This window comes from Phalangium opilio, unplaced genomic scaffold, assembly GCF_054372755.1.
Source record: "Phalangium opilio isolate 3A_F unplaced genomic scaffold, DU_Popi_V2 ptg000209l_1, whole genome shotgun sequence".
Taxonomy (NCBI): Eukaryota; Metazoa; Arthropoda; class Arachnida; order Opiliones; family Phalangiidae; genus Phalangium; species Phalangium opilio.
In genome coordinates this window covers 6,488,795-6,505,262 of record NW_028324217.1, presented here as the reverse complement: position 1 = coordinate 6,505,262, position 16,468 = coordinate 6,488,795, and the positions used below count along the sequence as shown (strand labels likewise).

The 16,468-nt window shown below is 37.1% G+C and overlaps 2 protein-coding genes across 2 annotated transcripts; both read left to right on the top strand.

Moving 5' to 3' along the window:
* The first annotated feature begins 10,014 nt into the window (after positions 1–10,014).
* LOC149618711 (transmembrane protease serine 9-like) lies at positions 10,015–16,450 on the top strand. Its single transcript, XM_089854523.1, has 11 exons — positions 10,015–10,177; positions 10,249–10,340; positions 10,839–11,056; positions 11,793–12,079; positions 12,509–12,783; positions 12,851–13,011; positions 13,657–13,844; positions 13,952–13,965; positions 15,287–15,967; positions 16,025–16,185; positions 16,247–16,450. The coding sequence occupies exons 1-11, from the start codon at positions 10,146–10,148 to the stop codon at positions 16,433–16,435; spliced, it is 2,298 nt and encodes a 765-aa protein (XP_089710649.1). The 5' UTR covers positions 10,015–10,145; the 3' UTR covers positions 16,436–16,450.
* On the top strand, positions 10,346–10,834 carry LOC149618712 (uncharacterized; the record flags this gene model as incomplete). Its single annotated transcript, XM_089855757.1, has 1 exon — positions 10,346–10,834. A coding segment is annotated over one exon (489 nt), but the record flags the coding sequence as incomplete, so codon positions are not given.
* Positions 16,451–16,468: the final 18 nt, after the last annotated feature.

Here is a 16,468-nt window from a genome sequence, read left to right as displayed (position 1 = left end):
TAGGTACTAAATCTTCAGCAATCGATTAACCCACAAACCTTGATTGTCTTGACGTGGGACAAAAATCCACAAGCGCAAAATAGTTAAGCGTTAATGTAGTATTAATGAGGAAACTATTTATCTCGTATGTGATTAGGTTCAGTAACTTTGCTCCAAACGTTAATTATGATGTTGAGAAGAATCATGTTACAATTACCCCGATTTATGGTACACTTCTCTCGAAGACAAGTATTATATACTTCTGGTATCACCACAAAAGAAATACCTTTCTAGTTTTGAAAAGCTGTCAAATTTCAGGTTTGGCTAATCTTTGGAACATTATTTGCGATATCACTCGCATTATCGCCACTTTTGAAAATATGTAATTGCAAATCAAAATTAAAACGAGTCAACGACCAATCAAAAGGTTCTCATTTTGGAAAATAATTCCACTAATTATGGGGAATAAACATTTAGGTATAATAATACCTAATTTATTGTTGACAATTAACGTTAACCAAAAAAGTTGTTCAAATTTCATAGATATGTCAAAAACGGAGACTAAATTGGCACTAAGCACGTTGTTCATAGCGTCGATATTAATTTTCCTCGGATGTACGCTGAAAATTTACGGTTCAATAATATCGTCCGATGTCAATACTAAACAGGGCACTTCGCAAATCGATACAATAAAGGATCTAATGAAAGCGTTCAGACACAAAAATTTAACGGTGGGATTATCTCATGGAATAGACCTTGTGGAACACCTATTACAGGTGAGAGCCGTCAAATTTCAATTTTCACATTAGTGCCCTATTTTTTAAAAGGGTGTGTTGAAGAAATAACTACCGTTAAATGCAGGGTATATTGAAGAAATATCTACCTTTTACACACTGAGTATATTGAAGAACTATCTAACTTTTACACACAGAATAGATTGAAGAACTATCTACCTTTTACACACAGAATAGATTGAAGAACTATCTACCTTTTACACACAGAATAGATTGAAGAACTATCTACCTTTTACACACAGAATAGATTGAAGAACTATCTACCTTTTACACACAGAATAGATTGAAGAAATCCTTTTACACACAGAATAGATTGAAGAAATCCTTTTACACACAGAATAGATTGAAGAAATCCTTTTACACACAGAATAGATTGAAGAAATCCTTTTACACACAGAATAGATTGAAGAAATCCTTTTACACACAGAATAGATTGAAGAAATCCTTTTACACACAGAATAGATTGAAGAAATCCTTTTACACACAGAATAGATTGAAGAAATCCTTTTACACACAGAATAGATTGAAGAAATCCTTTTACACACAGAATAGATTAAAGAAATCCTTTTACACACAGAATAGATTGAAGCAATCCTTTTACACACAGAATAGATTGAAGAAATCCTTTTACACACAGAATAGATTGAAGAAATCCTTTTACACACAGAATAGATTGAAGAAATCCTTTTACACACAGAATAGATTGAAGAAATCCTTTTACACACAGAATAGATTGAAGAAATCCTTTTACACACAGAATAGATTGAAGAAATCCTTTTACACACAGAATAGATTGAAGAAATCCTTTTACACACAGAATAGATTGAAGAAATATATATACCTTTTACATACAGAGCATATTGAAGAAATGTCTAGCGTTAAATACAGATTCTATTGAAGACATGTTTAACGTTATTCAGTATGCAGGGTTTATATTTCTGCCCGTAGTTTTGCAGCGAATTGCAAATGCACAGATAAAATACCTGACAATATTGTTAAACACCGCTCTTTGACAGACTTCGATACACGCTGATCTGAGATTATTGGGAGACACAGTCGCCAAAAGCAAAAGCAGATTGAAATACAACGAAGCTTATAAAGAAATAATGAATTCAAACTTTGCCTTCATCACGAGTTTCGGCAATTATAAATTGATAACCTACGAGAGGGGACATTCTCTTAAAGACATAAACCTCCCCAACGAACATCTAATGGGCTTCGATCGAGCCATTGCATTCAGAAGGTCATTTCCTTATAAGCATTTATTTGATAAAACGTAAGTAGCTTTTGGTACAAGTACTATCTGAACCTATCTTGTAATTAGCTTAAATTAATTTACGTGGTTATATACCTGTACTCCAATTATTTCAAAATCTTGATGATGTAAATTTTAAAGACCATTTCAAGCCATGAGTTCCCTGATAATTTTCCCTGCAGACAAAATTACTTTCTTTTCATTATTTTGTCTATTTTAACCATCAATTTAAACGGTCACCCGACTTATGCCAGATCTTTATTACTTTGAACTTTTTCAAACCATTTCCTGATTTTCCACTCATTTTTAGAGCCTTTTGAGCAAGTTCCCGAATTTTCCCTATTCTTTGGGAAATCTTTAAAGCAAGTTCCCGAATTTTCCCTATTCTTTGGGAAATCTTTAAAGCAAGTTCCCGAATTTTCCCTATTCTTTGGGAAATCTTTGAAGCAAGTTCCCGAATTTTCCCTATTCTTTGGGAAATCTTTAAAGCAAGTTCCCGAATTTTCCCTATTCTTTGGGAAATCTTTAAAGCAAGTTCCCGAATTTTCCCTTTTCTTTGGGAAATCTTTAAAGCAAGTTCCCGAATTTTCCCTATTCTTTGGGAACTCTCTCAATAATTTGCCGAATTTCCCTGATCTTTTAGGAATCTTCTCGTTATATCTGACAATTAGGCCTACACTATTTGCAAAACAAAATTTAGTTATTTCTTCTTCTTAATTTTTTCTTCTCAATTATTCGATCCTGTCCTTGACACTTCACACGTGTTTTTTAAAACATTGCTCAATGTCATTTCATAAATAAATAATTGAAGCATAAGTTTATAAGATATGTTCCCTAAGCATGACACTACCTATACTTTGTAATGCTAGAGACTTACAGCTCGAGTTAGTTTGAGAACGACGAGCGAGAATTGTACACTCTGTTTTTCAGTTCATCCTCCTATTTAGTCTGTATTAAGCCTTTGACAGCGCCTCACCAGGCGTCGCTTTCCGAGAATCTATTACCTACGTCACTTCATGACAAGATCTCAGGAACCAAAGTCAAACTTATGGAACATATCTTATGAACTTATGTTGAAGGTAATTGTTTTTCTTTCGGTTCCAGGGTTTACCGTGTCTTGACACACGGCTTCATTACGAAATGGAATGCACGCGATAATTTTGTTGCAGAGAAAGATATGGGCGAAGACGTAACCGGCGGTTCCATTGTTTTCATAGACATGTCCGATTTGGATTTAGTTTTCCATTTGCTTCTAATAGCCTACTGCTTTGCATCCATTGTTCTACTACTTGAGAAATCATTTTATTTCGTTTTCTATGCAAATTTAAACACGATCGAAACTCGCCTCAACTTGTAAAATTAAATATTATCAGAAGGAGATAATAGAAGAAGGATGACACAAATAGTTAAGCGCTAATAAAGTTAAAACTATTTATCGCGTCTGTGACTCGGTTTGATAACTTTGCTCAAAATGTTCTAATGAAGTTGGGAAGAATCATGTTAAAATTACACTGCTTTGTGGTACTTTTCTCTCGAAGAGAGGTATTATATACTTCTGGTGTTGTACATAATATTTCAGAAATAAAAAGTTCTTTAATTGTTGACAAATATTGCATAGATATGTTAACAGGGATGAGACAGAGAAGTGTTCTAACGCCATGCTAATGCTAACAGAGCTCAATTTTAGCGAGAACTGAAGCTTCGTCCTGTGAAATTGACCATACTAACCGATGAATAAATGCCGCATAAGGGACCCATTGGAAGGATTATTGCTCACGGTTATAGAGACCCTTTTTATCCATGGCGTTTCGTAGAGTAGCGGCTTCGTGTTAGCTAGTTTTAACTTAAATAAAATAGTAAAACAGTTTCCATAAATTGCGTCGCTAGATAGCGGCACTTTCCATGTCCCTACCAAATCACAAGGTACTCTGGGAGATATTCATTGCCTTTCATGGTTCTACTCCATCATACACGCTCCTACAACAAGTTAGGATGATGTCGCGCTACCTCGCAAGGTCTTTCCTGCTGACGTCAAAGAATGAAGTAAAAGTTGGATTTTGCGCACTAGAGCAAGACTAATGGCACACACAATGAAATAAATTGACTAAATTTAGGATAAAATCACAAATAAACAATTCCAAGAAAGCGCCCCATGACCTTAATTCAACCAATAGGAAAAAACCCAACCCAATGGACTCCCAAACTTATAAAATCTGAACAATCAAGGGTAATTTCCAAAAGAGGCTCTATTGAAAAAACTTCCCAACAAATCATAGCTCGCAACGGAAATTAAATAAAAATAATTTGGGGGGGGGGAGAGAAAGGTAAATTTATAATTTGTTTTCAGCATTGTTACTTGAATGATGGTTAGAGAATCCTACAGCCAGGAATGCCTTTAAAACATAAACAACCAGGGTTGGCGATTTTTTTGATTTTTTCAAAAAAATCAAAAAATCGATTTTTTTTGATTTAAATCGGATTTTTTTGATTTTAATTGATTTATTTGATTTTTTTGATTTTTATTGAACTAATAGATAGTAAATTACCAACATGAAAACTTTTGAGTCAAAATTAAGCAAAAGCAAAATAATCATGACATTTAAGCAGCTATTTGATATTATTACTATTCAAATGCTTGTATAAAAAGATAGCTTGACCTCTATTTCATTTCCTAGCCTTTCCAGCAAGACAAACTGGAGTTCTGGGAAAAACATAGATTGAAATATACCAAAACCACGATTATTTTTAATTTTAGGTCTTTTCTAATTAAGTTTCTTCTCGAGTTACTTAAAATACTCCTTGGAATCTTAGAAAACATTTTTTAAAAATAAAAATATATTCTTGATTTTAATCAAATGATTTTTTTAAAAAAATCGCTTGATTTAAATCATGATTTAAATCAGTGATTTAAATCAAACTGATTTAAATCAGACAACCCTGTAAACAACTGATTCAAAAAATTAAACATTTTCTTAAATTTCTTTTTACTTAAATCCATCTAGTTTTGGAAATTGTGTAAAATTTTACCTGAATAATTGCCGATGACAATTAAAAATAGTAATTAATCATTAAACATATTCTTGATTTCATGACGTTTTAAACTTAAATCCATCTAGTTTTGCTATTTTATAATATTTTACTTGAAAATTGACGATGACAATAATGTTTGAAACATTTGCCTCTATTTTCCTTATTTGTCTAAGTTCTGAATAAGATCCAATACATAGTTTTCAGACTAGGAGGATTGATACCATTTACACCAGGAGGCCAGGCTACTTGGCGGACAAAGTGCAGTAAAGAGTCTGCTGTTACGAAGTTTCAAGTGATGTCACACCGTCCTATCTCTTACCTCGGTTTATTGGCGACCATATTGGAAGTCGTCAGCTCAGACCATACAATTCAGACCACCAATATTGACGTCACGTCCCCGTAGCTCCTCCCCTCTCAGTACCACTCTATAGTATCAAGCGTCCTAAACGGAAAAAAAGGGACTGATCACTTTCTTGTTTCAGCTGATTGAATCCGATTTTAGCACGATTAGATTGATTAAATCAGGGATAGATTTAATTTTAGAAGTAGGAATGGAGAACGGTTAGTATTTACTTCAGTCCAACTCATAGCCCAGTATAGAGCCCCTCCCTCCAACACGTAACGAAAAGTTTAAATTATATTATTGGCTCACTTAATCTACGTTTTGATGACATTGCTGACGGGGACGGTGAAAAATACGTAATTCCTTTTTACCTCTGTCGCTATGACCCGCCTCTTCTTTCATACCGTCCCGTGGAAAGGGGTCCGGGACTTTGAACGCGCCCAGATTAATCTGTTCCCCATTCCTACTTCTAAAATTAAATCTATCCTTGATTAAATACAATAAATACTGAAGTATTTATTGGTAGGTAATAACAAAAGCCAATAACAATGACATAAAGTGAACTAAATATCATCTTTCCTGGTGAAGCGGTTTGGGCTGAGCGTTGAATATCAGTCACTCAGTCAGTCAGGACTTTGACTTTTTTAGATATAGATACGTTCTCGAAGCAAACCATTCATGATTGAACACTGGCAAGAGGCTGAGGCAGTCCCCGAACAATGACGCAAGTGAGAATCAACACACGTGTCCAGAATTCGAGAGAAATTATGGGACTAACGAAGCACAACCATGCAACGAACCATCATTATCTCGAGAGTAAAACCCGTTTTCCACGAAGACGTAATGAACCCTGCGACCTTCGCTAGTCTCTAGAACCAGTCTAAATGTTAACTAGAATCGTGTCTTGGCAACGCTGCCAAGAAATACCCAGAACTAACATAAGAAACGGGTTAGGATATACCGTCAAAGAGTTTTTCGTAGTTCATGACTGACAAGTCGTTTTCTTAGTGCTTGTTTTTATTATTTAGTCCCACCCGTAATTTCGTGTGAAATTACTGCGATTAAGACGTGGGTGTAGTGGTAGTGACTTTGAAGTATTTTGAAAAACATTTTGGGTTTTATAAATCGTATAGATGATGAAAAAACTGTGCATTTTGTCAATATAAAAACAAATCACAAACAAGATTTTAGTATATCGCGGTCATTAGATATTTAAAGCTAGCTAGACACATGGATGAAGATCTGTATTTTTCACATACCTGAAATTTGAAAAAATAGATTTAAAGAAGAGCCTTCTTTAGTGTAAATTAAAGATAGATATATCAAAACACATATGATAAGTATCTGTCAAAGGTTTTATTCATACAATGTGTTCCAAAAATAATGGTAGGACCCGATGTGTAGTGGGTTCTTTGACATTTTGGCCTAAGCATGTTATGATTAGAAGAAACTGAAAGATAAAGCTATTTGAATTAAGGGGTCATCCGTAAAACACTTTAATCATAATTTGTTTTTGGGTGGCCCTTTTCAACTCAAAATATCTGTATTTCTCAAAGCATAAATGACGTACCCTATACAGGGTGTTTCTGATAAGTCTACCATAAATTAAGGACGATGTTCTTTGAGTCGTAAACGTTCTATGACATTTCGCCCTAAGGGACACCGTTTTCAAGTTATGTTTTAGGAAAGACCCCTTATTTAAACTAGCATGGTCTTTCAGATTCTTGATTAATTATGAATCCGTAAAATGCTACAATCTTATCTTGAAGCAAATCTTATCTTAGAGCAAAATGTCATAAAAGTTACATTTTCGACTGGAAATCGACCAAAGAACAAAATATCCCTTAATTTCTTACAGATCTTTCAGAAACACCATGTCTAAACCTATCTTTAAATTTATTTTTAATTCGGTACTATCCCTTTAAAATTAAAATAAATTTATTTGAAGATGAAACTCTTTTAAAAATATGAATAACTTCAATCTTTAAACAGGGTCGAAGCAATATTAGACCTTCCTTCCATCTTGTTTTCAATAATATTTTATAGCGTATTATTACTTAATGTAAAAGGTGTTGTGCCAAGGTTACGGACGTCGGTATGCTTCGAGGAAACATTGCGTATAGAGATTTTCTGGTTACGAAATTAAAGCATCCTCCAAAAGTTTAAAAAATTTAAGGGGGAAAAGAAGATGCAGAGACAACGTTCCGGATATGCGCTAGCTAATACCAGCCCCCCTTTTAACCATCAAGAAACTTATTGAAAATTTATATAAAAGTTACGTTGTCTGGTAGAAAATGCAATTGGATACCCGCAATCGGTGAGTGCACATGCTTTTCTGTCTTCATAACATTTGATAATAGGGAATTTTAAGATAGGCGAATTTTAGACGAATATTATTTTAAGGTATTAGTCGGTTAATTTGATTTGTAATACATCAGATTTATTAATTGTAATATTAAATTTAGATTCTAATTTAAAAAAAAATTTAAATAGCATTATTTGGAAATGATCTAACTTCACCTGAAATATTAGTTGATTGGTTTAATTTACAATTAAATGCGTTCAGCATATTTCAATGAATTCTCAATTCTGTATCTCTATGAGATGATGAGACTGTATTTTTTATTATTATTAATTTCTGTGCATATTTTTAAGGATTGTGTAGAAAATCCGATTTTATTTTTGGAAATTATATTTAATATAAAATGTATTGGTTGTGGCAGGAATACATGCAGCTAATAAGAATAATTTTGTAGCCATTTCCTCAACGTATCTAGGACTGCGGATTTTGTGGGAGGAGCTAGACAAATCACTATGCATGACAAATTTTACCTTGCAAAAAATCTATCTCTCTGCGCGTTGAACCTATCGAGCCTAGGAACTCGCGTTGATACTAACCGATGAAATCTCAGAGTTAGAAAGACGCCATCAGAATTACGACGTGTGACGTAAGGTGCGCAAGCCCAGCCCATAAACCCCGCATAGATAGTAACATGTGATATACGAGGGCAAAATTATTCCTAGTGGCTGTATATATTCCTGGGTTTGGCTAGAGATATGACTCATATATATATCATATGAGTCGGTAATTCTAAGTAACCAAATACCGCCGAAAACTGGGCTTAATATTACAGATTTAGGCCTTGGCCTTAGCGTAATTTTCCATGGAAATTTACTCTAGATATTTACCATACATTACCAATAAAAGACAGTAATTTCTAAGCTGATGCGTATGAATACGCAATGTTAACTATCATAAGAAAGAAAGTAGTGTTAATTAAGTCCGGTGCAACTTGATTTAAAGGTTAGAAAGGTTAAGAAATCACTTATAAAACACAAACGTGTACTGCAAGCTCTCTAGACGTACTCAAAAACATGGTGTAATTGAGTAATGGCACTCCATCTTAACTACCCATAGATCTTAATGCAGTCAATGGTATTGAAGTGCCATTACATTTTCCTGCCCTTAGTACATCCTTTTAACAACCTTGTAACGTTTCCGCAATAGAGAACCGCGGGCCAAATGAGCTATAGTAATATTATTTAAATTTCCAATAATTTTATAACGAAGTTTGACAGAACTTACCAACAATGAAAAAAAAATCGGTTTCTAAACGTGTATAACTGCTCAAAATTAGCATTTTTTCCTCATTAAAAAAGATAATAAATAATTTAAAATACCTGTACTACACTTTGTATTCAAAGTTTCAAACTTCCCGCGGCAAACGGATGTTTATTAAAATAAAACAATTTCAGAGAAATTTATTTAAAACGCTATTTCAAAATCTGCTAAACCATTTCAAGTTTGAAAAGATAAGGAGAGATAACCGAGATTTCCGCTTTTATCTTCAACGTTCAAAAATTACCAAGTTGTTAATCTACAATTGTTCTATCAGTTAACCCGTGCCACAATTCATTATTTAGAAAATATCACAAGGTACACTAGAAGGTTGTTGTAAGGGCGTGAAAACAGTAGAGATAGGGTTTCAGTTCAGCTTAAATCATTCCTTGACATAATATGGCCCATAGAGGGCTTGTCACCATTGCACTGAAGTTAAAACTGATTGAGGTAAAAAGGTTTCTCTAGCCACTAAGAGGCAACGCTAGATGGAGCCCCATTTCACTATACGCGGCAGGGTAGCCGAGTCCCAATCCCTCTAGCGGTGCTTCTTGGCGTTATCGAAATAACCTAAGAAGGTGACCACGCCCCTGTAGTGTTTGTTTCCCTACTGGAATTATCAGAATAGACCATTTCGATGAAACTAAGGGGGGGAAAGACACAGGGAAAGACTTTGCCATCCATCTCATTTTTTGGCGCCTGCGCTGTAGTATTTTTGTGTCAGAGACGGCCGAGGGTTACCTAGCCCCTTTTTTAACGTTGAAAAGGTCTATAGTCATTATATTGAAAAACTCACAGTAGATGAATGCCAGAGACCAATTAAATAAATCATATGCACGTTATAAAGCGTATATTATATTACAACATTCACTGAAAAGCGTTAAACCCAACAGTTTTAAGTCCCAATTGACGTCTTAGTACATGAAATCACTAGACATACTTGAAACTTCAAACACGAGCCAAAATAATGCCAAACAAAATTTTATCTGAAACCAAACTTAGCCCTATCCATATCTGAGAAAAACAATAGAGTCGCTAATATCACCAAACATTCAAATCAGTTGGTTTTAAGTCATTTACCAACTTGTATCTATTTCGTCAAACGTTCTAGGAGTCAACACATATATGCATACAACTCAAGCGTATATATATGAAAGGTTAAGCCTAATTCGGGCCTAAATGAATTTTTATTCAATGTTTAACGAATCCTTGAAAATTTTCTTTACAGGTTTTCCACCAATATGTTGCTGCCCTTAACCTTAGGTGTCCTGCTAGTAACAGCGGGTGTATCCAGTCAGAATACCCCAAGTTCCAACCAAGGTAAGCCCCCTGCAGGCATAGCCGGTCGTTACGGTGGTAGTTTCAGACCCCCGGCTAATTTATACCCCCCAAACAACGGTAAGCCGTGCAATTGTCCAGACGATGGTGCGAATCCTGGTTCGTACGATTTCGGTAACCCTGACCCAGTAAGACCCGATAACGGTGGGTCATCCGATTTCGGTAAACCTGACCCTTACAGACCGGACGGTGGTTCGTCAGACTTCGGTAACCCTGATCCAGTAAGACCTGATAACGGTGGGTCATCGGATTTCGGTAAACCTGACCCTTATAGACCAGACGGTGGTTCGTCAGACTTCGGTAAACCTGACCCTTATAGACCAGACGGTGGTTCGTCAGACTTCGGTAAACCTGACCCTTATAGACCAGACGGTGGATCGTCAGACTTCGGTAAACCCGACCCTTATAGACCAGACGGTGGTTCATCTGATTTTGGTAAACCAGACCCGATTCGACCAGATTACCCTAACGACGATACAGTTATAGATGGTAAACCCATTGACAAAGAGGCAGACAAGTATGACCCTAGTGCCGGAGAGGACTACAGCGATACGGGTGCCGGTGGTGGGGAGTACACTCCCCCCTCCGATTGCGATTGCGTACCATATTATCAGTGCAAAGATGGAGACATTATTACAGATGGTAGCGGTATTATTGATCCACGCAAAAAGGTCACTCCGAAGAAAGAGATGCCATTGGTAAGTTCATTTTGTTTCGGTAAAATTTCAAAGTTTCAAAAGGTAAATGCTAAGCCTAACGAAGGATTTATCTTCATTGAAACCAATAGACCCTTTTCAAGGGGGAGGGGGGAAAGTATGGTCTGCTTGATAAGCATCCGGTTTGTGTATCCAGAGACGTCAGCTAGGGCTTGAACGTCCTTTCTTTTAAAGCCACATCTAACGTCTTTGTTGACCACATTCCACCATTTGTTCCGTCTTAAGAAAAGAATGTGGTCGAACACCAGACTATTATATCCCTGACGTTTGAAACGTCAGATGGCGTTGCGGTCGCTACTTGGTTATGTCGGTTGATAGAGCATTAGGTTTAAAGCAACTGTCGGCTCCAGTGGCACCCCTTACATTCTGGCTGATCTTCTACACATTAATTTTACGGAGCCAATAAGAACTCGTCCATGAGGGCAGAGTTAAATCTAGTCTTTGCTAAGCTTAGAGAGCCAGTCAACTTCTACCCTCGATTATGGGAGCATCTAGTGGCATTTTTTTAAACTTAACCCCAGCGGAGACTTGCTTTAAGACATCAACTTTTGAAACTTTGGAAATTTATATAAAATATACGAAATATTTATCGTCTTTTTAATGACGTTACGTTAAAGCGATTAAAAATTCTTGTCCAGCCAATTCTTCTTCTCTTTGAAGGATCGCTTTCGTATGTCCCAAAAGAATTTTGTAACTTACTTGAAACTCACTATAACAGGAAGAAAAATTTATTCCACCCCAATGCGGAAAATTCCACGTTTGCTGTTCAAGCTCCAGCAAAGTAACCGAGAAACCTTACGAGCATTACTGTGGTATCCGCAAACCTGGTGGAGTCAACACAAGAATCCTCAACCACGGGAAAAAGGGAGAATCCGAATTCGGAGAGTGGCCTTGGCAAGGAGCTGTACTTAAAGTGGAAGGAGAAGCTAATCACTTTCAGTGCGGTGCTGTACTAATTGACAACTACCACGTCATAACCGTTGCTCATTGCGTAGAGAAATTTGTGTAAGTTACCAGTCATCTTTTAAACATGGGGCTATATTGAAACCAAAACCCAAACAGCTCATCTATGGGACATAGCAAAAGTTCATAAGATACCTTCCATAACTTTGTCAATGGTTACTGAGAGCTTGTCATGGAGTGACGTAGGTGAAACTTCGTAGATTCTCGTAAAGCGACGCCTGGTGAGGCGCTGTCAAAGCCTTAGTACTGACTAAATAGGAACATGGACTGCAGAGCCGAGTGTAGTCAAATCCTCGCGTCGTTCTCGAACTAGCTCTCAGTAAGTCTCAAGCATTACGAAGTACATGTAGTGTCTTATAAACTTATGGTAAGAGCAATGTCCCTTCAGCTTCCTAGATAAAGATTATGGGCTAAACGTAGATCAGTTATAAAGTCAGGACCTTTATGGATATGCTTTAACAATTATTACAGAGCCTACGGAGCTCCAGTTCAACTAATAGTTCGTCTTGGTGAATGGGATACCCAAAAGAAATCAGAGTTCTTGCCTCACGAAGACTACGCTGTTGATGCGATTAAAATTCACCCTGCATTCCGTAACAACAGTTTATGGAATGACGTTGCAGTTCTCAAACTAACCAACCCAGTCAAATTCGCCCCCCATATTGATACTATCTGTTTGCCTAATTACGGTGAATCTCACGTCGGAGAGGAATGTGTCGTAACAGGCTGGGGCAAAAACGCTTACCGTAAGCTTTGAAGCTAACTTAAGGATCAACTGGAAATTCTTACTAATTAATGTATGATCAAATTAAGGTGGAGGTTCATACTCCAATGTCCTCAGAGAAGTTCATGTCCCTGTGATAACCAATCAACAATGCCAGGAATTGTTGCGAAAAACTAGATTAGGAAAGTACTTCAGATTGCACGATGGTTTCATGTGTGCTGGTGGTAGTGCTGATGAAGACTCTTGCAAGGTAGGTTACCACAAATTTGGTCAGCTTTAAATCGAGACAAACGACCCGAAATCGGCCCAAGAAAATTTCAGAAAAAATGCCATAGCCTTTGGCAATTGTTTGTCCTCTCAAACTTTTGGATCTTGAATTAAGACCCTAATTTTTGGTGGATCACTAAATTGCCCCTAGTTGCCACCACGATACCCTTACAAGTGCTAAATTTGTTACCTTCAAAAATAAAATGTCACATGAACACACGCTTCAAGTAGCAGACGATACTTTCAATCTGTTTCTACTGTCTTTCGGCTTATGTAGTTTTGAAATATTTTGAGTTAAAAAAATAGTCACTCTGAAACAAAGCTGATATGGACTGACAGTGGACACAAGTACCACGCTTGATATAATTGATTTTAGTTGGGTTTAATTAAGAGGCTGCAGTACTAATGATTCCGAAGTTAGAAGGCTAGAAACCGGCAACCAGACCCCACCCAATTTGTGTAGCATATAAATTGAACAACTTAGTGTCAATCTTTTGGAAAAGGTTGCTGTCCAAGGGTTACTTAAGTCAGTTCCCTTGGTATTTCTTGGTCCATTTTCACGTTACAATTCTCGTTTCGAAGCTCTCACTACTTTACGAGAATATTTACTAATTTAAATCTCTAACAGGGTGACGGAGGTGGACCCTTAACATGTTACCGTGCCGATGGAACATATTCCTTAGCCGGAATTGTCAGTTGGGGAATCGATTGCGGACAACCTTACGTACCAGGAGTCTACATCGACATAACTAAATACTTGGATTGGATAAAGGAAGCCACTGGTCTACCATTGGAAAATTTCTGGCCCAAGGCTTAGTAATCAATGTCGTGCCATAAACTCTCATATCATTTATTTTACCCACTCTCGCAACGAATTTTTGAAAAACCGGAAATCATTTCTGAACTATTTATCTTAATGTTAGCTTCGGATTAAATTGTACTTAACTTGAAGCTTATCTACCTTTTAGTTTTAAAGTCAAAAGTGGTAGCAATGTAACGCCATTTTGAACATTCGAAATATCATGTAAAACGCGAAATATAAGTAGCCAAGGGCTAAGCGCTTCACGGTCAATAAAAGCGATTTTTAGTTACTGACTTGATGGTTGTTTGATTACTGGTAACTGCTCATTCATCTGTTTTTGGTAGGTATTACGTCCTCAATCTTCAACGCGTCCATTAATTTAACCGGTAATTTGAGCTTAATTACTTTAATGGAAAACTTGGTAAAATCCTGCGGTCACGAGGGACATAATACTACTAACGAACTTGCCACGTGTCGATTTTCAGCGCCGCGGAAATTTCTATCAGAGTTGATACAAACCGAGACGGAAATATTTTTTTTTAAGGTTGGGTCCCTGGCAAGGATGTGTTTAATCAAGTTTCATGACGTCATTAATCAGGAACGGAATGAGGTTTACTTGGGAGGAGACCAAAGTAGTGGTGGGGTCAAGTCACCTCCGGTGGGCAGGGGGCAGTCAGGGTAGGATCGCCAACATGTCGTATCTCCAACTTTGTCACCCAGAAGCTTGGCTTACAAGAGTGCACTACGCTCCCTATTATAAGCCCCTAACGTCAGCTTAGACCCTATCAAACCTATGGTGTTAAACCTTCCGAACCTATGTTTAGGCAAGGTCTTTTAACCCAGGTTTGAAGACAAATATTTCATGTGGGATTTCAACAAAATTTATGAATCTTCATCGCCGATAGTTCAAAAAACTTTTGCGTCACACAGCCAATACATTTATGCCGTTTTAATGGAGTAATCATATTGGAGTGGGAATTAAAGTTTGTTTAAAAGTCCATTAAAGTGTAGCTTAGTTTACTTATATATGGCTCCATTGTGCAGATCTGATTGCTAGCATTTTCGTAAAAAATAAGAAAAATCTGTATTACAAGACATTTATTTTTTTGAAAATTGGAAATGGACTATTAAAAATTAGACATGTACGAGTGATAAAAAAGTAAAAGCCTACAACAATTAAATTAATTTACGAGTGTGCCGTCTTAAAATATAACTGTGCTATGGTATAAATAGTTAAAATATCTTTGGTGAAATTATCATTCATCGACTCTTCAACTTTCCACTATTGTTTTAAATTAATTTAGAAGTTGAACCATGATGGCGTTCACTATTCAATTTTTAATCTTGCTCTCAGTGAGTCAAGTCTATTGCAATTCAATCGGCGTTGGAGATTCACCAAAGGGTAATTATTATTTTAGGTAAAATTTTTAATTATGATGTTAACCGTTGTTTACAGTCTGCCAATGTGTGCCATGGTACCAATGCGACGAATCGGGACACATCATTACCGATGGCGCTGGATTAATTGACCCCAGGAAGGCGAACAAACCCGAGGCGGAGGCTAGAGATCCCAAAAATTGCAAGAACAACAACGAAGTTTGCTGTTTACCTCCAGGCGAAGACAAGACTTTACCACCGTCTCCATCCGGCATGCCTGAATTATCGCATCAATGCGGTCATCAACATGTCGAAGTTAAACCTGTTGACGCTCGTATCATGAATTCTGGTCGTACAGGAGCAAGCAAGATTGGAGAACACCCGTGGCAAGCTGCTATCCTTCGCACCAAGGATAACAAGAAATATTTCGCTGGAGCTGGAGTCCTTATTGACGACCTTCACATCCTCACAGTAGCCCATAAGATCGTTGGATACCCATTGGAAATACTAACTGTACGATTGGGAGCCTGGAATCTAACCATGGAGGATCAACCCGACAAGTTCCAAGATTTGAAAGTGGCTGCCGTTATCGTGCACCCGAAGTACAACAACGTCACTTTGAAAAACGATCTCGCTGTTGTCACTTTCACCTCCAAGATGCAATTCGGTCACAACATTGGCACCATTTGTCTACCAGTACAAGATGAGAAGCACGATGGAAAACAATGTATTACCACTGGTTGGGGCAAGGACGCTTTCGGTAATTTAAATTGAAAGTCGTAGTGACTAAAGAAACTAATATGTAATTTGATTGTAGAAGCTGGACGTCACTCGGAAGTACTTAAACAAGTACCCCTTCCAGTTGTTGCATTCTCTGATTGCCAAAATGCGTTGAGAAAGACTAGACTTGGACAACATTTCGAGTTGGACAGTAGTTTCATGTGTGCCGGTGGTGAACAAGGATTTGACGCCTGCGTGGTATGTTTGCGTAGACTTTCAACTTACCTACTTGACATATGACTAACGACTTGCTTTTCAGGGTGATGGTGGTGGACCATTGGTGTGCATGCGTAAAGATGGTACTTACGGATTGATGGGCCTTGTCTCTTGGGGTATTGATTGTGGACAACCAGGCATTCCTGGCGTCTACATCAGCGTCACGCAGTTCCTTGATTGGATTACATCCGTGACGAAATATCCTATAAATCGCTACTGGCCATCGGCTTAAATACGTTTTTTTTAGATGTTTTTAAATTAGTTC

What these genes read in the sequence shown, in the direction of transcription:
- LOC149618711 (XM_089854523.1), top strand. Translation starts at nt 10,146, where the DNA reads ATGCATACAACTCAAGCGTATATATATGAAAG. An exon ending in CAAGCGTATATATATGAAAG is followed by an intron (nt 10,178 to 10,248) that starts GTTAAGCCTAAT and finishes TTTTCTTTACAG; the next exon opens with GTTTTCCACCAATATGTTGC. An exon ending in AAGGATTTGACGCCTGCGTG is followed by an intron (nt 16,186 to 16,246) that starts GTATGTTTGCGT and finishes CTTGCTTTTCAG; the next exon opens with GGTGATGGTGGTGGACCATT.